Raw genomic sequence first — 23,651 nt, forward strand, 5'->3', positions numbered from 1 at the left:
GTTCAAAAGTCACTCTTTCTGGGGCAGGCCCTGTGGCCTAGTAGTTAAGTTTGTGTGCTCCACTTCAGCAGCCCGGGTTTGGTTCCCAGGTACAGATCTACACCAGTCATCAGTGGCACATTTTGCTGGCGACCCAGATGCAAAATAGAGGAAGACTGGCACAGATGTTAGCTCATGGTGAATCTTCCTCAAGCAAAAAGAGGAAGATTGGCAATAGATGTTAGCTCAGGGTTAATCTTCCTCAGTAAAACAAAACAAAACAACAACAAAAAAGCCACTCTTTAGTATTAACTCCCAAATAATACATAGCATATCACAGAAACTTTTCAAATTTTGGTTATTTCTTTGAAAATATACCACGTTTATGACAATACTGAACATAAGAAAACTGCCTTGGCATTAAAAGTCTTGTATTAGTCAAACAGTATGGTACCAGGATATTGCAGCGAGAATTTAACTAGTCAGGTCAGTCTTAAATCAAGGGGTGTTTTGTTTTCAGAGTTATGGCAAAATAATGACTTGGGAAAAGGGAGGAGTGGTGAGCAGGCAGAAGGAAGCAACTTATAAAAAAAAGAAGAAAGAAAGAAAAGAAAAGAAAAGAAAAGGGAGGGAGGGAGGGAGGGAGAGAGGGAGAGAGAGGGAGAGAGGGAGGGAGGGAGGGAGTGAGGGAGGGAGAGAGAGAGAGAGAGAGAGAGAGAGAGAGACAGAAAGAGAGAGAGAGAGAGAGAAAGAAAGAAAGAAAGAAAGAAAGAAAGAAAGAAAGAAAGAAAGAAAGAAAGAAAGAAAGAAAGAAAAAGAAAGAAACAAACAAAGACAGACACAGAAAACACGTCACCCCTCTTCTACATCCCTTGCAAGCTAAACAGTCTTTTGGGTTTCTAGGGTCTGGACTCCGAATCCAGGGTACTGGAGAACTGGACCTCATCCTAATACTAGAATTACAGCCAGTCTATGGCTCCAAAAGTGGACCCAGGAAAAGGATGCTAAGAGGAACAGTTTTAAGTGGTCAGGAGCAGTAGGGGTACTACAGGACTCATTCCAGCATGGCAGCTCTTTGAAAACTCTCCAAGGCACGCTTAGTAAAATAAATACACTTTCTGATTACAAAATAAGCAGGATCACAACTGTGTCTATATGTCAGTATCTTACTTGCTATATATATAGCCCCAGTGTGAGGCTGTACCCCAGTAATGCCCTAAGACAGGATTAAGCTCTAGAAAAGTAATAATCTATTTTGGTGGCTCACATCCCTTGGGGAAAACTATGGACACTCTCTTTAGAAAAATCTGAGTATATCACACAGTTTCAAGGGATTCACAGATTCCATAAATCTCACCCTACAAACTTTAAAGTGATTTAACACCCAGGTTGAAAACACTTGCTCTAGAGGATAGTGAGGACGCAGTTCTCAGGGCTATACTTCAGGAGTGGAGAGTCTTTACCTGGGGACACAGAGGAATAGACATTCATATGATATTTCGGAGCTTTACTTCACCCACTCCTTTGATTCAAATTCCAATAGCATGCACTAAGCTCAGAAAAATATATAATGGATTTTGATTAACTTATCAGTATTTTAAGAAAGGAGCAAAAGAGTCTATTTCCTATATGTAGAACTTAGAAAACACATGAAGTTTCAGCTTCAGGCCAGCAGAGGATGAAGCAAATTAATCTTATGAACTTTTTAAAGAAATAAGGAAAAAAGATAAATAATAAAGAAATAAAGAAATAAAAAAGAATTGGAGGCATGCAGCAGTACCTGGTAAGCTCTGGAAGAAGAGATAACTTGAGCACTTCTATTTAAGGCATAATCCCCTTGCTAGTTCTCTTGAGCTATTCTTCTACCTGACTAGTGGGAGGACTAGTGTCTGAGCCTCACTTCACACTATCTCTTCACCACCAATAAATTCTTATGGGAAGTATACAAGTTAACTCTTACACAAATAGGCTGTTCATAGAACAACAAGGGATTAAAATGAAAAGACAGCAAATATATTCTTAATTCCATTGTATATAGATGACATGTCATTTTTCGAACACTGGATAAATAAAATCTTATTATTCTACCCAAGTGACCATTTGATCTCATTGCACTCTCTCTGTTATCATCTTAATATACAGAATATTTTTTCTGTAATAATTTTAAAACAGCTACAGTGTAACCCCAAAATGCTTTAAGGGTATAAGCGGGGGTAGAGAGAGAGAGGTGAGAAAGAGAGACTTAAAAACCCCTCTCTTCTAGGCAGCAATTTCCCCAGATGAAGAGGTCACCACTGTTTAACAGTGTGCTGCCATGTTAATTTAGTATGACAAGATAAAGCAGTAATCTCGGCTCGTGGAGGCTGTAAACCGCCTGCTATCTGGGGACATGCTCAAGTCGATTTGCACTGTATATCACTTTATACAATTGCCATGACAAAGCCCCCTGAGTTTTCACATGTAAATCTCTCTATCCCTCTCTTCCTGTAGCCCCCTCGTTTTCTCTTTCATTCCCTCCCAATTTCTTTCTCTCTGCTTCATGTTCAGGTAGACTACAGCCACTTGGCACTAATCTCTGAAAACTTAATGCTCTGCACATGACAAGGGACACACAGTACACACCCCTCTCACAACCACTCTGTCAAGTCCCCCAATTTAAGAGAAGATGTTCAGGGACTTAGGTAATCCATTGATCCCACTTCCACAGGCTTTTATATTTCAATCTGTCGTGTTAAGTTGTCACGGGGAGCGATTAAACTGATGTTTCATGATTCGAGATTTACTTGCCTAGGAATGATAGTTTTCAAAGCTTGTCTTACTAAGTTCTGCTTAAAGATTATCCCTAAGAAAGCTGATGTATCTTTACTGGTATAAATCTAGTAATGAAACTATAAAGTGTTTTAGGTAAGGATATTTTGGAGATATTCAGGGTTATAACAAACATAAGAATGTAAAACCGACTAAAATTTGGATTTTTAAAAAATGTCATCTCTGTAGTTTTCTCTGCATGAAGCAAAAACACCATATGTAAAAAAGGGGAAAAATATGTTTCTATCTATGTAAAACAAAAATAATTATAGAATCACTGAAGAGGACATAAACGAATGGGGAAGAGAGTATATGATAGGAAATAAAAAGATCATATGAAGCACATTAAAAAAGTGAAAAGTGAAAGTTTTATCCAATAAAACAAAGGCTGAGATACATGCTTAATTATCAAGAATTAACAGGTAGAGATATACATGTTTTAGTTTGTGTCATTTTAGATGTGTTGAAAACAAGAAAACAGGGCCAAAATGGAGTCACTTACGCCAAGCCCCACGTCACCAAACTTAGACTTGACAACTACAATGTGGGCCTCTCGTGGAAAATGAAATCTTAAAGCAGTGAATCAGAAATCACTTGGTCAGCATGAGTGAGGTACCCCGCCTGACAGACCCCTGCCATCCCCTAAAGGAAGATGATCTTGCCACAAACAATCCACTTTTTGCTAGTGTAACTTCCTTGTTCCTGCTCTCTTCTGCCTATAAAAGTCTTTCATTTTGTACAGCTCCTTGGAGCTCCTCTCTATCTGCTGGATGGGATGCTGCCCAATTCATTGAATTCATTGAATTGTTGAATAAAGCCAATAAGATCTTTAAAATTTACTCAGTCGAATTTTGTTTTTTAACAGATGCAACACGTCAGATTTCTGACAGGTCGAGCTGTTACATTATAAAAATCCATTTGTATTGTGTCTCTTATCCATATCACATCCTTTTTACATCACCTCAAGCTGCTCTTATGGGTAAACAGAAATGAGAGATCAAAGGACTAAAAAGCAATAAACACAATACTAATAAACAAAGGCCTGAATCCCCTACAGTACCTCTAAAATACCTGAAATCAAATAGGAATTTTAAAACGTGTTGAAACTTACAAAACAACACAAAACAAAACGTGGATATGCTAATAAAATCACAGTTATAACCATGGACTTCATTAACCATGTCATAAAAGAAAATCATTATGTAGCCTTTAGCATATTCGTGCAAGAAAACTGAAGCAATTTTTAAACATATTCTGTTCCAAAATATTTTTGCTGTTTTGTTTTGTGTTGATGTTGCTTTCCTCTGGTAACTATTTGGAGAATTGTAGTATATGAAGCTGCAGAAGAAGGCTGTGATTTCTATCAGGAGAGCAGTTGGGCTGAGAGAATTCGGGTGACAGAAAGGGAGTTCACATTAACTGAGTACTCACTGTGTGACAAGCACTGTGCTAAGCAGTTATTTCATTTAATCATAATATCTTCTCTCTATGAGGTAAGTATCATTATTTCAACATGTAGATAAGGAAAGCTGCACCCAGAAGGTCTTCCATGAGTACAGGCTTTGGAGGCAATTCATTCATCCATTTAACTACTTTAAGATACCTGCTGTGTGTCAGCCACTGTGCCAGACTCTAAGGGTACAGTGCCAAACAAGACAGACATGTTACCCCAAGAGAACCATAGAGCTTTCTTCTTTAAATGAATTTGCATCTCATGTTCAAGGTGAATTACATCCAAAGATACTGACAGAGCTTAACTGGTAAGACTAGTGAACCATTGAAAATGGGAAGGGAATCTGGGTAATATTCCTCCAGGTTACTAAGGAAAACATGATTACTGGGAACCCATAAGAAAATATAGTGTTTTTTTCTGGTAGTTAATAGTGATCGGTCAACAGAATACGAACTATTCAAGAACTATATCATCTATTAAGTGCTAACCATGTGCCAGGCACAGTTGAAAGCAACTTATGAGAATTCTATTATTTAATCCTCACAACCCCTTAGTATATTGAGAGATTCTGTTATTGTCCCCAATCTGAGATGAGAAAATGGAGGCACAGTGCGATGCCACAAAACTTAGAGAAGATCACACACCTCATAAAATATGGAATTACGATTGGAACCTAAGTAGTTGAAGGGAGAGTTTCGGCTCTTTCCTGCTGAATTCTACATATCATAATCTTATCAAAACACAGTCCCGACTTGGCTTAGACAGATTTTTGTTGCTGTATTAGTGGTGGTGATGGCAGTGGTTGCTGTTGACGAACAGCCTTACCAAGATGAAGCAAAAATTTGGCTGCCAGTGAATAATATGTATGATAACTGAACCTGTCATAAATATTTGACCGAGAGACAGTATCTGAGATTGAATGAATGATCTCCTTTTGAACAGTTAAAAATACAAAAAAAAACCCAAAACAAAACCCCTTTTGATGACAAGAGCTTAAAATTTCTATTAGATTTCTCATTTCAAAAGTGTTTTCCCTTAGTTTAATATTTTCTTGTAAGTTACTTAAATTCATAAGAATTGAAAACATCTGACATTTAATACAATGTACCATTTTTCTCCTAGATCATGGGACTTGAACATTTCTTTAGGAACTTGTTTAATGAGTAACTAACATTTACTAAGTTCCTGCTATATTCCAGGCAGCAGAGTGCTTTATGTATATTGACTTGTTTAAACATTACAAGAATCCTCTAAGTTAGATGCTATTGTTATCATCCTCATTTCACAGACGGCAAAAATAAGGTACACAAAATTTCCATAACTCACCAAATGCCATACAGATCTCAAACAAGGGAACTTGGAATTTAGTCAGTAATTTTGTCACGAGTGGCCATGTGCTAAACCGCAATGCTACACCAACAGTCTTACAGTCAGAGGACAAATTAACACTAATCTTTATGTGAAAAGTTTAGGAAAGGATCCTTTGAAATTCCATAAATTACCCAACAGCCCATGTAGAACTTTTAGTACACATTCTGAAATAGTTAAATCTCTTGGTCCATTTAAAGCCAGCCAAAAAATTTTTAAAATCAAGTTACCTCCGAGTTAAGGTAGAATAATCAAGCAATGATTGTTCTAACTGCATCCCCACAAGTACTTTTAAAGGCTGTTAAAATTATTTACTCTGATAAACTATAAAAAGGATTGCAATGTTTGTATGAGTGGAGAGGCAATGAGCCCAGTCATTAAGTGCTTAGGTTCTGAAGTCATGAATCCAAACTCTCTACCACTCACTTATTAGGTAAATCACTTTATCCAAGACTGTTTTCCATGTATAAATTGAGGATAATCACAGTTGCTGAACTCAACTGAGAAGCTGAGATCATAAATACAGGGTGGTGGCACACAGAAAACGGTGATATATATTTCTACAATTATTAATTATTAGATTCATCTTCTGAAGAGCACTGGCTGTTTGAAATCTCCATATTTGAGTTGCAGCTATGAGACTCTAGATAGGCTGTAAGACATATTCACACAAGACTTTCAAAGTTGCTTCTTGTGTTCTACTGATGGTCCTGGGGAAATGAGAATCTCAGATACACAGAAGCATGTTCTCTGACTCCTGTGTCCCTACTGTGCAGAGCATGCCAGCCACTGCCACAAAGCCTAAAAGATGGCTACTGGTAACAGCCCAGCAGCCTCCCCTTCTCCAGGATATATGTTTACACAGAGGGAAGGGTCCAGTAAGTGGCAGAAGAGGTGGTTATCAGGCTTAGTACATTATTTAGTGCAATGCTGTAAGTTATTGTAACTAATTTTCTATTACTCATTAATAAAGGTTTGACTTTTTACACAGTATATATTTTACATTTGTACATAAATACAAAGCTACTTAATGGAACCTTTGTAATTATATCCCTTGTTTATATCCTATCTCCATTTTACATTTTTTATTGACCCTTAGAATATTATTTTCTTGTTTAAGGATATCGACCAAAAAAATTAACTGTTTTATCTTGAGACAGGCTGGATTTTTAAGCGCTAAGAAGAGACAGTGAAGTAAACACTGCTTCTCTATATAATGATAACATTGTTTGCTCTGCTGCCACAGAAGCAGCCTTGACTAAATAAGACACAAAATCCAGTCACTTGTGTTCATTTACTTTATCATTTGATGTCAGTGTCACAGAGCTGGCCAAGGCTGCTCTCCTTACATTCACACCTCTTCTGCTCACAGGGATCTTTCCTAAAAATGGTCTATGGGAAAATTTTTAAAAAGCATTTTGCCGTTGTACAAAAAAAGGATATGTAACCAAAGGGACCGATTACATTTGTCAACTTAAGTTAGCTTTACATTTATTTCCAATTTCAAATAACAAAGAACTTGCTCTTCCTACCCAGTAGAATAGAGAAAAACATAAAATTACTTTCTAAAGTAAGAAATGGGGGGGAAAAAGCGGCACAAGATGATCAAAACTGGTAGCATTCTGAAATACTGTCATGAATTCTGTTTTAATGCCAGCTTTAATGCCAGTACAAATTATGGGCATCTCAGACTTTGTGGAGGAAGTAAAGAATTTACATGCTTTTAAATGCACCTAATGTAGCACCAACAGTGTTCTAAGCATTTTGAACGTCATTCCATTTTTTTGGGGGGGGGGGAAGATTAGCCCTGAGCTAGCTACTGCCAATCCGCCTCTTTTTGCTGACGAAGACTGGCCCTGAGCTAACATCCATGCCCATCTTCCTCCACTTTATACGCGGGACGCCCACCACAGCATGGCTTTTGCCAAGCGGTGCCATGTCTGCACCCAGGATCCGAACCAGCAAACCCTGGGCTGCTGAGCAGTGGAACGTGCGAACTTAACCGCTGCACCACCGGGCTGGCCCCGAGATTGTCATTTCTGAAGCAATCATTTCCCTTAAAAAGTGCTTTTTTTCTCCCAATCTTCCTTTCAGATTTTCTATACAATAGAATTCCTTTCTATTTTTTAAACTTATCACCCTAAAATCCAAGTATTTGTCTTTGTCTATACTTTTTTAAAAGAGAAAGCTATATGTGTCTAATTGCCAAAATACATCAGAAAGAGAAATTATAATGAAAATCCATTCCTTACGTTATTTTCATGATTTCACTTTCTTAAGATTCAAATTAAGTGCTAATGGTTGCACTTTTTAAAGAGGCTGCTATACAAAGATCATTTTCCCCTTTTTAGGTAAAGTGGATATTTGTATCTAACTGATGTAGCCAAGAAGAAATATGGTATAAGTATTATTTCAAATATTTTGAGGTCTCATTGGCAATTGAGTTATAGAGTCTTATAGATTTCATTCCGATTCCTAGAATTCAGGCACCAACTCTGCAAAATTCCTATTTCTTTTGGATTCCCTTAGGTGACTGTCCCTCACAAGTATAAAATAAGAAATAATGATAAACTCATTGCTATTATCACTCACATTAAGTTAACACAGTGACACTCACATCAAAATTACTTTCTAGTTATGAAAATGATCTCCATTCCCTATTTCTCATTTTTGGCAATCTCTGTAAAATCTCAAATTTAGGAAAGAAATATAAAGACAAAGAACAATTAATTGGGTTACAGAAACAATCAAGAACTGATTCAAAATAGTGACAGAGGCTGTCAAATAATTTAATATGGAAGCTAGTAACAGGCCCACAAAGTGCATAATAGGTATGCTAGAGCACTAGGTCCCAGACATCTGGATTCACTGATCAGCACAACTTCAAAAAATAATTTGGGAACCAACATAGAGTTCAAAGTCTTCCCACCCCCAAATAAGGACATTAAAAATAAAATTATCATTTACTATCAACATTGGATCATGAAGGAAAAGTAAAAGAATATCATCTCTGAATAAATGGATGAAATATACCATATAGTTTTGTCAGGAACTAACTACACTGTCACTGTTTACTAGAAATCAGTGAAAACTTTATCACAGAACCAACTGATCCTTATTAATCACATACACTAAGAGAAACCTAGGCTAACTGCAGGAAGGGCTGGCAAACCCCCAGGAGGCAATATATGTAAATCAGAAGGAAGTATATCTCAGAGCACAATGGTGCTGATTCTCTCACTCTTTCTCCCTTCCTGATAATGGCTCCATTGAGATCCACAAGAGGACCCATTAAGAATGTTTTCTAATAGAGGCAAATTGAAAGAGAGAGGAAGAAGAGCAAATGAGAAAAAGAATCAAAGGAAGAAAATGAGGAAGAATTGAAAACAAAACATCTAAGATACAGAACGAAGGTTGGTTCTCAAACTTTTCATTATTTTTAACTTCCAAATTCAAATGATTCTATTATGTAGATCCAAGTGAGATGAAATTGAACACCAATCCATTCCACAAAATTAGGAACACAGTTCAAGTAAGTTTCCAGCATTGCGTCTTAGTGTCCTTGCTGTTTACAGTATCCTAAACAAGTATTTCATGCTTCTTTCCACTTCACTCAAGGTAAAAATCCAGATAAAAAAGAGAAACATTTAAAACTTCAATAACTAACATAGTCATTTTCATCCTATTAATATGAGGCACATAGTTTACTAACACCCCCACCATTTATATTAATTCCTTTTTGGCATACTTTATCTTCAGTATTTTTTTAACTTGCTCTTTTTTTCATACTTAGTTACTTCTTTTGGGAAAAAAAAATATCTATGACAAAAACAAAAATACACTCAAGTAAAAAGACCTTACATTAATGTTACTTGATCTAACATGTATATATGTTTTTTAATATCTTGGCATCTAGTAGTTATTTTGTGGAAACAATTTCAAATTAATATATTTTTGATCCCCACAAATGAGATATCTATCCTTCAACTGTGAATCTCCTTAGCATCTGTTAGCCTTTATCAAGATTCCAATATTTTATATTACATTGTGGTGATTTTTTTGTGTGTATCTTACCTCCCTACTATACAAAAATCTACAAGAGGGAAGAGACTAGTTCTTATTCATTTCTATACCTCTGCTGATAGGTATGTTTGGCATGCATTGTATATATTTGAGTTCAATCTTTCCACAATACTCTCCGTTAAATGAAAGCCATTAAATTCCACTAGGACAAATCTTCTTCTCCTTTTTTTAAGATCACGCTCCTTATACATATTTTATTTATTTTTGGTATGTGATTCTTCTTTTTGTTGTTTTTAGCTTCAGGTGTACAATATAGTGATTTGACATTTATTAACATTATGAAATGATCATCTTGATAAGACTAGTAATCATCCATCATCATACAAAGTTACAACAATATTGTTGACTATACTCCCTATGCTGTATCTTACATCCCCATGACTTATTTATTTTATAACTGGAAGTTTGTGCCTCTTAATCTTCACCTATTTCACACTTGTCCCCACCCCTGGCCCCTCTGGCAACCACCAATTTGTTCTCTAAATCTATGAGTCTGTTTCTGTTTTGTTTTTTCATTTTTTTTTTTTTTTTTAGATTCCACATATAAATGAAATCGTATGGTATTCTTCTTTCTCTGTCTGGCTAGTTTCACTTAGCATAATACCCTCTAGATCCATCTCTGTCGTTGCAAATGGGAGGATTTCATTCTTTTTATGGCTGAGTAATATTCCATTGTACATACATACCATATCTTCTTTATCCATTCATCTATCTATACTTAGGCTGCTTCCATATTTGGCTATTGTAAATCATGCTGCAATGAACACAGGGTGCATATATCTTTTCAAATTAGTGTCTTCATTTTCTTCAGATAAATACTCAGAAGTGATATTGCTAGATCGTATGGTAGTTCTATTTTAATTTTGTGAGGAACCTCTGTAGTGTTTTCCATAGTGGTTGTGCTAACTTACATTCCCACCAACAGTGCACAAGGATTTCTTTCTCTCCACCTCCTTGCCAACACTTGCTATTTGTTATCTTTTTGGTAACAGCCATTCTGACAGACGTGAGACAATAACTTATTGTAGGTTTGATTTGCATTTCCCTGATGGATAGTGATATTTTGAGCACCTTTTCATGTACCTGTTGGATATCTATATGCCTTCTTTGGAAAAAATGTCTATTCAAGTCCTCTGCTCATTTTTAATTGAATTATTTGTTTTTCTGATATTGAATTGTATGAGTTCCTTATATATTTTGGATTAACACCTTATTGGATATACCATTTGAAAAGAAATATATTCTCCCAGTCAGTAGGTTGTCTTTTTGTTTTGTTGATGGTTTCCTTTGCTGTATAAAAGTTTTTAAGTGTGATGTAGTCACATTACTGTTTATTATTGCTTTTGTTGCCCTTGCCTAAGGAGACATAGCCAAAAAATACAGTTAAGATCAACATCAAAGAATTTACTACCTATGTTTTCTTCTAGGAATTTTATGGTTTCAGGTCTTATATTTGTCTTTAATCTGTTTAAGTTTATTTTTGCACATGGTATGAGAAAATGGTCCAGTTTCCTTCTTTTGCATGTATCTGTCCAGTTTTCTCAACACCATTTACTGAAAAGAATGTCTTTTCCCTAATGTATATTCTTGCCTCCTTTGTCATAGATTAATTGATCATATAGACATGGCTTTATTTCTGGGTTCTCTATTCTGTTCCATTGGTCAATGTGTCTGTTTTTGTGCCAGTACCAAACTGTTTTGATTACTATAGTTTTGTAGTATAGTTTGAAATCAGGGAGCATGATGCCTCCAGTTTTGTTCTTCTCTCTCACGACTGCTTTGGCTATTTGCAGTCCTTTGTGGTTCCATACAAATTTTAGGATTATTTGTTTTAGTTCTGTGAAAATTGCCATTGGCATTTTAATAGGGATTGCACTGAATCTGTAGATTGCTTTGCGTAGTGCAGATATTTTAGCAATATTAATTCTTCCAATCCGTGAACATGGTATATCTTTCCATTTATTTGTGTCATCTTCAATTTCTTTCATCAACGTCTTATAGTTTCCTGTATATAGATCTTTCACCTTCTTGGTTAAATTTATTCCAAAGTATTTTATTCTTTTTCCTGTAATGATAAATGGGATTGCTTTCTTAATTTCTTTTCTGATAGTTCACTGTTACTGTATAGAAACACATTTGATTTCAATATATTTATTTTGTATCCTACAACTTTACTAAACTCATTTATTAGTTCTAGTAGTCTTTTGGCAGAGTCTTTATGGTTTTCCACATATAATATCAAGTAATCTGAAAATAGTGACAGTTTTAACTTCTTCCTTTCCAATTTGGATGTACTTATTTCTTTTTCTTACCTAACTGCTGTAGTTAGAACTTCTAACACTATGTGGAATACAAGTGGAAGGAGTGGATATCCTTATCTTGTTCCTGATCTTAGAGGAGAAGCTTTTAGTTTTTCACCATTAAGCATGTTAGTTGTGGCTTTGTCATATACAGCCTTTATTATGTTGAGGTATGTTTCCTTTATAACTACTTTCTTGAGGGGTTTTGTAAATCATAAATGGATGTTGAATTTTGTCAAATGTTTTTTTCTGCATCTATTGAGATGATCATATAATTTTTTTTTTTGAGGAAGATTAGCCCTGAGCTAACATCTGTGCCCATCTTCCTCGACTTTATATGTGGAATGCCTACCATAGCATGGCTTGCTGAGCAGTGCCATGTAGGCATCCAGGATCCAAACTGGTGAACCCTGGGCAGCCAAAGCTGAACATGCAAATTTAACAGCTGCGCCACTGGCCCAGCCTTAAGATGATCATATAATTTTTATCCTCTGTTATGTTAATGTGGCATATCACATTGATTTGCAGATATTAAACCATCCTTGGACCACTGGAATAAACACCACTTGATCATGGTGTATGATCCTTTAAATGTGTCACTGAATTCTATTTGCTAAGATGTTGTTGAGGATTTTTGTATCTATGTTCATCAGGGTTATTGGCCTGTAATTTTCTTTTTTGTGTGATTTTGTTTGTCTGGTTTTGGTATCAGGGTAATGCTGATGACACAGATGAATTTGGAAGTCATTCTTTCTCTTCAACTGTTTTGAATAGTTTGAGAAGGATAGGTATTAACTCTTTTTAAAGTGTTTGATAGAATTCACCCGTGAAGCCATCTGGTCTTGGACATTTTTTGTTTGTGGAAGTTTTTTGATTACTATTCAATTCCATTACTAGTAATGTCTGTTCAGATTTTCTGTTTCTTCCCAATTCAGTCTTGTAAGATTGTATAATTCTAGGAATTTATCCATTTCTTCTAGGTTGCCCAATTTGTTGATGTACAATTGTTCACAATAATCTCTTATGTTCCTTTGTATTTCTGTGGTATTGGTTATAACTTCTCTTTCTTTATTTATTTGAGCCTTCTCTCTTTTTCTTGATGAGTCTAGCTAACGGTTTATCAATTTTGTTTATCTTTTCAAAGAACCAGCTCTTAGTTCTATTGACCTTTTCTATTGTTTTTCAGACTCTATTTCATTTATTTCCACTCTGATCTTTATTATTTCCTTTCTTCTATGAACTTTTGGGCTTGTTTTGTGCTTCTTCTTCTAGTTCCTTTAGGTGTAAAGTTAGGTTATAAATTTGAGATTTTTCTTGTTTCCTGAGATAGGCTTGCATCTCTATAAACCTCTCTCTCAGAGCTGTTTTTGCTACATCCCATAGATTTTGGACAATTGTGTTTCTTTTTTTCAGTTGTCTCAAGCTATTTTTTGATTTCCTCTTTCATTTCTTTGTTGACCCATTGCTTGTTTAGCCTCCATGTATTTGTGTTTTTTCCAGTTTTCTTCTCTGATTTCTAGTTCCATACTGCTGTGGTTGGGAAAGATGCTTAATAGATTTCAATCTTCTTAAATTTATTGAGACTTGTTTTATGGCTTAATATATGATCTATTCTGGAGAATGTTCCAGGTGCATTCGAAAAGAATGTGTACTCTGCTATTTTTGGATGGAATGTTCTTTATTTATCCATTAAGTCCATCTGGTCTAATGTGTCATTTAAAGCCAATGTTTCCTTATTGATTTTCTTTCTGAATGATCTATCCATTGATATAAGTGGGATGTTAAAGTCCCCTACTTAAATTACTGTGTTACCGTCAATTTCTCCTTTTTCTGTTAATATTTGCTTTATGTATTTGGTGGTCCTATGTTGTATGCACAGATATTTTCTAGTGTCATATCCTTTGGTTGGTTTGTCCCCTTAATCATTATGTAATACCTTTCTTTCTCTCTTGTTAGAGTTTTTCTTTTAAAGTCTATTTTGTCTGATATAAGTATTGCTACCCCAGCTTTCTTTTCATTTCCATTTGCATGAAGTATCTTTTTCCATCCCTTCACTTTCAGTATATGAATATATTTACATGTGAAGTGTGTCTCTTGTAGGCAGCAAAAATATGGGTCTTGTTTTTCATCCATTCAGCCATCCTATGCCTTTTGATTGGAACATTTAGTCCATTTACATTTAAAGTAATTATTGATGGTAATGTACTTACTGCCATTTGATTACACGCTTTCTGGATGTTTTCGTAGTTCTTTTCTGTTATCTTCTTCTCTTGCTGCCTTTCCTTGTGATTTGATGACTTTCTTTAGTGTTATGTTTGAATTCACTTCTCTTTATTTTTTTGTGTATTTATTATAGGTTTTTGGTTTGTGGTTACATGAGGTTCATATATAACAACGTATGTATACAGCAGTCTACATTAAGTTGATGGTCTCTTAAGTTTGAATGCATTTTAAAAGGCCTACGTTTTTATTCCCTCCCCCATTTTATTTTTTTGTTATCATATTTTGCCTCTTTTAATTTCTGTATCCCTTAACCTGCTATTGTAGATATATAGGATTTTAGTATTTTTGTCTTTAAACCTTCATACTGGCTTTATACGTGGTTGATCCACTCCATTTACTACATATTTGCCTTTACCAGTGGTATAGTTTTCTTTGATGATTTTCTTATTTGTATTTCTAGGTTTTCTTTTTTGCTAAAAGAAGTCCCTTTAACATTTCTTGGAAGGCTGGTTTAATGGTGATAAACTCCTTAGCTTTTGCTTGTCTGGGAAACTCTTTGTCTCTCCTTGATTCTGAATGATAACCTTGACAAATAGTATAATCTTGGTGCTAGGTTTTTTCCTTTAAGCATTTTAAATACATCATGCCACTCCCTTCTAGCCTGTAAGGTTTTTGCTGAAAAGTCAGATGATAGTCTTATGGGAGTTCCTTTGTACATAACTTGTTGTTTTTCTCTTACTGCTTTTAAGATACTCTCTTTATCTTTAAATCTTGACCTTTTAATTGTAACATGTCTTGGTGTGGGTTTCTTTAGGTTTATCTTGTTTGGGACTCTCTGTCCTTATAGGACCTGGGTGTCTGTTTCCTGCCTCAGGTTAGTGAGGCTTTTAGCTATTATTTCTCCAGATAAATTCTCTGCCCCTTTCTCTCTCTCTTCTCCTTGTGGCACACCTGTAACGCAAATTTCAGTACACTTAGTGTTGTCCCTGAGGTCTCTTAAACTGTCCTAATTTTTTGAAATTCTTTTTTCTCTTAAGCTTGGGTGATTTCCTCTACTCTGTCATCCAGATCTCTTATCCATTCTTCCGTGTCTTCTAATCTGCTACTGATTTCCTCTAGTAAACTTCGCATTTCAGTTTTTGCATTCCTCAGCTCTGATTGGTTCTTTTTTATACTTTCTAACTCTTTGGTGAAGTTCTCACTGAGTTCATCTATTCTTCTCCTGAGTTCAGTGAGCATCCTTATGACTAATACTTTGTACTCTTTATCACATAGATTGCTTATCTCTGTAGATCTTTTTTGTGGATTTGTCTTGTCCTTTCATTTGAAACATATTCCTCTGTCTCCTCAGTTAGCCTAATTCTCTGTGTTTGTTTGGATGTATAAGGTAGATCAGCTACCTCTCCCAATCTTGGATAGTGGCCTTATGCAGGAGATGTTTTGCGTGGTCCACCATGTGCTCCCCTCTGATCATCAGATACAGATGTTCCAAGGGTGTCCCCCATGTGGGCTGCATGTGCCATTCTGTTATGATGGGGCTACAATTGCTGCAGGTGCACTATTGGGCAGGGTAGGCCCCTGGTGTGGCTAGCTGCAAGGCCCAGAGGCTCACAACTGCTGCAGGCTCACTGGTGGGCAGGACAGGCCCCCCAAGTGGCTGGTTGTGAAGCCTGGCAGTGTGCAACCACTGCTGGCTTGCTGGTGGACAGGGCAGGCCCCCAGCACAGGCTGGCTATGTAGCCCAGTGGTGCACACCTGTCTTGGGCACACTGGTGGGTGGATTAGGCCCCTGGTGTGGCTGGTGTGAGGGCTGGCAGCCTGCAACTGCTGTGGGCTCGCTAGTAGGCATGGCAGGCCCTAGGTGTGGCTGGCTGTGTGGCCCAGCAGCATGTGACTGCTGCTAGCTCCCTGATGGGCAAGGCGGGCTGCCAGTGTGGCTAGCTTGTGGTGTGCAACTGTTGCTTAGGCCAATCTTCTTAAGCAAACACATTTGCCCCCATTACTACAGCATTAGAAGTTCTTACTCTCTCACTGCACAGCACTGTGTGGGGATGCTAACAGTAGACACTCATTAAGTGTCCCGAACTATCTTGCAACTCCCACATGGTTTTTTTTTTTTTTTTCATATGAGAGCACATTCATTAACTTCTCAAGGCTCAGTTACCTTTAAACTCAACAGTAGCACTTTAAATACTGCGGACATTATATGAATCAAGGATCTTCACTTGATATTAGACCCTCCCCCAATCACATGGAATGGAAGTGTATGGTGACAGGATAAAATGATCTCCTGCACAACTCATCCAGTGGCTTTGATGGACCCCAACTGATTGTTTTTCACATGTCCTCCTTCTTGCTAGTCCTGGGAGTAGTTTTCAGAAACAATGCAAGTATAAAAATTGAACCACTTACATTCAAACAGAAGCCTGGGATTATATCTAGATAAACAGCTTCATGTGGTATTTTCTGAGAACATTTACAGAATAATGTTTGTAACAATGCAATTTCATTGTATGATAAACATCAATTTACCGTAAAAAACAAATACAATCTTGTCACCATTTTCACCTTGTTTCAATTGAATTGGCCTTATTAAGATAAGCAAGCCTATCTCTTACAGAAACAACAGTTTATAGATAAACTGTGTGAAATCGGGTATGTGTGTGTAGAATTATACTGCCTACTATCATAATTTTATACTGCCACACTGCACATATGGCTTCCAAGCTTACTTTATCTGAATCTTTCTGAATCTATTCTCCATGCTATTAAACTGAGCACATTCCACATCGTTCAGAAGTAATTACACTTTTGTCTAGAGTGTAGGAGACTGCTCTCCCCAAACAATGAAATTCTCATTATTAGACCTGGCACAATAACCACACTAGTGTTAACAACAGTATGTATTATGCCATCACAATAACTTATGCTAAGTTTGATGTACAGAGGTCACCAGAAATTTAAAAGCTTATAAAAACTACCATATAAAAATAGAAATCTTTACCATACCATAATTTAAGGTCCTATTCTGTGACTTATTTTTAAATAACACACACTTTTCTCTTTTCCTTCTTAAATTTTCAGAACAGTACTTCACACATAACGTTATCCTAGTCACACATCAAAAATACATTATTAACGACTGTTATATTGCAAGCAAAATTTATATAAAGGGTATTTCAAGACAGCTATAATATAGCAATTATTAAATTGCTATATTAAAATTATTTTAGATAAATAAAGAATTTCAGGAGTTGACAGTGAGCCTGAGCAAGTAAAAGCCTCTCTCTGCTGTGTGCATTGAATGAATTCTTTTAGTGTTTAAGGTTAGATTTCATATGTTGGAACCTTGCTATAATATTATACTTGGGTCTCAGCTTTATGCCCAACTCCTATAGAAGATCTACTTAAAAAGACAGCTTTGTCTAATTTTGATGGACTTCAGGAAGAAAGTGACACACACCAATGTTGCCTTATGAGAACTGGTGCTTCTGCAATGTTGAAACACATTTATATTAAGATACATCCAATTATTAAACACAATACACTACATACCTAGAGTTCTTTAACAGTTCCAGGAAAATGTTATCAATATAACAATAAATGAGACACTAAAATGTATTATAACATCATATTTCCAAATCCAATGCACCTTTAAATGTTAAAAAATTACAGACAGACAAAATATTTCTTTCATATGAAATTCAGCTATCTGTAGAGTGAGCAACTCAAATTATTTTTTTAATAAAAATATTGTCCTGCTAAAAGGAATAATTATATATTTTTAAAATCAGTCTTGGGAGGCAGCCATTCTATAGCTACACAAAATTGTTCACACAACTCAAGAGAAGCTTAAGCAGTCAAAAGAGAGTTTGGCTGAGATAAGAGTATACCTTTTGTGGGGGAAAAAAAAGACAACTGATTATTCAACAACCACAGGTGGTCAAGACTTTCATTTCACATCACATTTGACACTAGAACAACAATCTAACCAACAGAAGTAGTATGCAACCAGAGAGGAAATGAGTGCCAAAATGGCCACCACAGAGGCCCCCAGCTGCCTCTGATGCTGCTACTTGATTTCTCTTCAGACTTACTCTATTCACTTCTGGTCCTCAAAAATAATCACATTGATCGACAGGAGGACATGTTCTGGATCATTCTTTGCATCATGAAATAAATCCATCTATATCAGAACTATTTTTAAAAATGAGCCAGAAATTATAGTGCTTCCTGCTTATCTCTGAAACTCTGAAGTGACAGCCTCCAGCCTCCAAACCCATGTTAAAAAGGGGTAGAGGAGGCAAGAAGAGTAGATCTGACCTTCAAAAAAAACAAAGCCCAGGACTGCCTTTCCACTCATGTCAGAATCAGACTTGCTAGCCATGCCTTTTACCTTTCTGGAGATTATATGGGAATCAAATTTTGCTATTAATTTCTTGGCAAGATTATGAGAACCTCAGAGAAGGAACCAACAGAATCAATCTTTTTCATACTTATAATTCTCTATGTCTCAATCTTATATTGATTAGAAATCTGATAGCATTTTATAAATATATGTATATAATCTTCTTAAGACAGTTCATCTCTATGCACTCTGAATAGAGTAAAACCTTCCAAGAACAGATGGACTTGTAGTATTCATGCCAGTTACAGCTACTTGGGAGTTGCTCTTAGACACTTAGCTTATTTCTTCAAAATATTAAGGTAATAAAGACGACTTCAGAAAGGAAGAATTACATCTTTGTCTGACCCAATTCCAAACCTTAACACTTGCATGCCCTGAATATGAAGAAAAGGCCCTAATTCCTCAAAATCTTTATATGGCATTAGCCATGAAGTATACAGAACTTTTATCTTAGGAAATATTTTTCAACTTACATTTTATACTGAAAGCATCTCTCTATCACTCCAAGCCAGCATTACAGGGATTACTCATCAGTTTTACTCTGTCTCTAAACTATGTCGGCAATACAAAATGTGGACCTCTTCAGCATCTCTTTTTTGATTTAAGAACGGACTATGAATGTCACACATAAATTGGCAATTAAATCTGGAAATCTGTTTTTTTTAAAATTGAACTCTAGGATATAAAGACGGTGAAACATTCTGTTTTCAAAGATAGTGAATAGGGAAAAAAAAGGCAACATATTTTCCTACTGAAATAAAAGGACCTGTTATGTGAATATGACAATGGCCTAGAATCAAGAAAAAAATATGTCTTTGTGTTGAATAATAATTCTATAGATACATTCCATTATTTTGGTAAATGGATAAAATATATCTTAATCACCTTAACAGCTGAATATATCATGGCCATTATGACATACTTTCTGCTTTATGAATATACTACATTAGTAGATTCTACATTAGTTCTAAAATTTCTAGAAAATCAGCATATTCACCATGAATAGCATATTAACAACTTTGTGCAAAACGTATATTAATCATCCATATAAACTCTGCCATTTAATCAATAATCATAAACTGCATATCTATTATATGCTAGGTATCAGAAATACAAAAATACATATGACTGTACCTTCAAGAAGAAATACAGTGCATAGAAAGGCAGACATGTAAACACATCACTTATAATATAGGTCATGAGAAAAGATACGAACAAGTTTCATGGATAAAAGAATAATGCAGTAACCACTCTGCCTGAGGAAGTGAGTGAACGCATGTAAGAAGCAGCAAGTTTTGAACTCAGTCTTGTGGGAGAAACAGAATTCATCAGAAAGGTAAATATGAAAAGAGAGTTTTCCAGATAGAAAGAATAAAGCTGTATCATTTGAGGTCACCTGGTATGTTCATGAACATGTTTGAAAAGCTTGGCATGACTGTAGCATGGGGTTCACAGCAGGATGTGGCAGGAGAGGAGACTAAAGCCATAGTTTGCTGCTAGACTATATAGAGTTTTATGCTAAGATAAAGAGTTTCAGACTAAATCCCGTAAGCAACAAGAGCACACATTAGTTTCCAAAGTGGAGTAAATAATTCAACTCATTTCTCAGGGAAACAAGTCTAGTGGAAGTTGAAAGAAAGACTGAAAAGAGGAGACACTGGAAATTTCAGATCATATAATAGACTCTTCCAACTGTTTACTCAAGAGATTAAAAGCTGGTGGAATCAAGAAACAACTGAGGCAGAAACAAATTTAGAAACCAATTAGCCACATGGTAAGAGAAAGAATTGGTGCTGATATCACTAAAACTAAATTAAATCATTTGTATCCAAACTGTACTAACTTCTAGAACAGCGTAGCTTAACCTTTTTGGGTTACAGATCTATTAGAGAATCTGATGAAAACCACAGTCCTACTCCCATGTGTGCATATAGAAAATCCTCCATTGCTTTTCAGGAGATCCACAGACTCTGGTTAAGAACTTCCTCTCTAGAAGAAGGTGCTTGAGGAAAGAAGTTGTGTCTTATTCAAATCTATTTCCATGGTGCCCCCCCAAAAATCTTGGTACAAAGTAGGCAGTTCATAGTTTTCATTTAGTTGAACTGAATTCTCCATTACAAACTGAACAGTTTCATTTTCACCAACATGCTGCATCACAGCATCCCTTCATGCCAGCTACGGTATGTAATTTATTTTCTTATACCCATCCTTGAGTATACTTAAAATAACCTCCTCTTTATCTTTGTGGTATTCTTCTAGTCATAACTATTTATATTCACTCCTTCAAATCTGTGTGTTTACGTTTATAGTATTATCACAGGAAAAGCAAACCAAGAAGTACTCTCAATAGAGTACTCCCCGAGAGGAGGCCACGGTCAAAATACTGAGAGGGAAAAGGCATTGGCAGCGATGCAGTGTCAAATGGGGAGTCTGACTTCCTTACCCTGTTGAACTGTGCACTACCATTTTTTCCTCTTTCTTTTCCTAGTTTAACCTTTTTTGAGAGGAGACCAAAAAGCTGTCTCATTGCACACAACTAACATGAACTCATAGAAGAGGGAGAAGGGAGGAATTACGGAACCATGATTTAACTTGCCAAATAAGAAATAATCAGAAAATAAAATATGCGTGTGCTCTTGTGAAGAGCTTATAACATTTATAAGCATGGACTTCAAAGTCGGACTGCCTGGGTAAACCTTGGTTCTCCCATTTATTAACCGTTATCTGAAGCAAGTTATTTAACTGCTCTGTGCCTCAGTTTCCTCATCCATAAAATGGGATTAATAATAATGTCTCACTGAATTATTGTGAAGGTGTAAATGAGTAAATATATTAAGTGCTTAAAACACCATTTCTGTATAAGTGCTAGATAAGTGTTAGCTATAACATTATTCTTGGTGGGAAAATCTTGGCACACAGTAAAATAGCCACAGAAATTTTGACCTATAAGGCTTAAAATGTTGAATGAGATTATTTAAATCTAACATGAATATCAAAGAATAGTATCCATTTCACAGCTATCAGAAGATAGTTGATTCTTCTTGTTGATTTAATTCCACGTATGGTGATACAATACCATGAATAGGTGGGCATATCTCAGTACCAAGTACATTTATGATACGTAATAATTTTCCAGAGAAAGCAAAAAAAAAAAAAGAAAAGATTTAATAGAATCAGAGCTGTCTTTAAAAGTAAGAGAATGTGTGATGAAACATGTTTATTGGTGTAATCTGGTTCAAATTAGTGGCACTGGCATCCTTGAAGTAGACGAGGAGGCGAGGTCACAAAAACATGACATCTACCCAGGCAGCCACGTTGAGAAGACGAGTGTGGCTTTACGGGCAGCTAAGTGCCCTGCTACCTTGCCAGCATGCCCACTCTACATATTCAAATTCCTAGGAAGGACCTAAAAGCCTTGTGTCTGTGTGTGTGTGCTATTTAAGCTTCAGCCAAAGATTCTATGCTTCTCATCCGTGAAACCACAGTTTCCTAATCTTCTGCAGTGATCCAGCCCCCAGGATGAGGGGCCAGATAAATTATCCTGAGTTGCAAATTCTAGAATAGGATGCAACAGGGAATTACTGAATTATCAAAACAACAGTGTGAATGGGACTGAGTTAGAAATTAATGTAGTCACATTAGAAAACTATAGTCTTTATGAAATATACTCTTCTACAATATTCCCAGTGGGTAAAGAAAAAATTGAAAAACGTAGAAATGTTCAAACAATGTTGTAACTCTATCTGAAAAAAAACTTTTATTAGACATATTATGACATCTAACTTTCACGCTAACTTAAAATGTGTTACTTTAACATTATTCTTCTATTTACATATTTTTCCTGTAATTAAATTGTAAGTATCTCAAAAGTAGAATTCTTGAAAACAAAACAGAAACCAAAAAAAAAGGAAAATAGCATATCTTATACTCCCTACTGGAATCAATTTACTTATAAAGAATTCTAAGATGTCAGGAGTGAATCTTGTGTATGGCTATTAAGTAGATGATAGTTATAAAGCAAAGGACTGAAGCCAAACTATTAGAGGAGGAGACTGGTCAAAAAGTGAGTGTAGACACAATAGACCATGAGAAACCTACCATTGTATTGTGCTGAGAAGTGGGAGTCCTATGGCCACAAGTCTCTTGCGTCAGCAGAGAAACTGGCTGAAATTCCTCAGAGTGAGGCTTGTTGGGAAAACTCACATGCAAGGGAAGGTGAAAGGCTGGGAGCCCGTCACTCTCCTCTTCTTCCACTTTCTGTCTGCTTGTCACCATGGCTACCTCTCCATCTGCTTCCCCATACGGAGAGGCTGGTCGCTTGGAAGACATCCTGGAAGGAACAAAAGAGGAGAAAATAATGAAACCTCCACATAAATCCTTAATGCCGTCATTGTGTGGTTAGGGGCCATTGTAACAGAAATGCCTTTTTGTGCTGGCAGAGAGCAGGAAACCATCCAAATACCACTGCAAAGCACACACAATCAGAAACAATGGCCAAGCAGGTAGCAACAGAACAGTGCTTGTTTGTTGTGAGAATAATACACTAATATAGCGCTCTCTTGTATTCTGGCTTCTTAAACAGGAGAATTCACCTAAGAACAGTGCATAATGAAAAACCATTCCATTTTGAAGGAAAGAAAAATACCCATCTAGTTTTACACTTTGATAGACCTTATTGAAGACAGAACATCTATGAATAGCAAATACTGTTGGCAGTTAAAGGAAGGAAATAACTAAAATTTCTTTCATCCAAAAATAAAAATAAATGAATGATGGCCATTACAACAAATTTGCATTTTATTAAAACTAAAATTATTGTGAATGTAAAATATCAGTTATAAGCAAACATCAGACCACATGACAAAAAGTTTGATATTTGCTTAAAGCTTCTTAAGAACTGAATAAATTTTGCAATCATGGTTAATCTTGAAACATTTGACAATTTTTCTTCCCTCACCTCCCCAAATAACCCAATTTTGGCATTTAGTTCTAATTATCAAATTTTCAAAGTAGTAAAAAAAGGTAAGAA

At 36.0% G+C, this 23,651-nt stretch overlaps 1 protein-coding gene across 22 annotated transcripts in view; it reads right to left on the reverse strand.

Annotated features, from left to right (window-relative positions):
- Positions 1-23,651, reverse strand: part of SOX5 (SRY-box transcription factor 5) — a 951,808-nt gene that overhangs the window by 315,583 nt on the left and 612,574 nt on the right. For 19 of the 22 annotated variants that reach the window (XM_070494048.1, XM_070494061.1, XM_070494052.1 and 16 more), the window contains one exon: positions 22,721-22,952. In XM_070494048.1, the coding sequence (XP_070350149.1) occupies positions 22,721-22,951 (231 nt within the window). In that variant the 5' untranslated portion in view covers position 22,952. The remainder of the gene's footprint in view (positions 1-22,720; positions 22,953-23,651) is intronic. The other 3 variants (XM_070494062.1, XM_014832442.3, XM_014832441.3) reach the window with 1 other exon arrangement.

This window comes from Equus asinus, chromosome 22 (assembly GCF_041296235.1).
Source record: "Equus asinus isolate D_3611 breed Donkey chromosome 22, EquAss-T2T_v2, whole genome shotgun sequence".
NCBI classification, from domain to species: domain Eukaryota; kingdom Metazoa; phylum Chordata; class Mammalia; order Perissodactyla; family Equidae; genus Equus; species Equus asinus.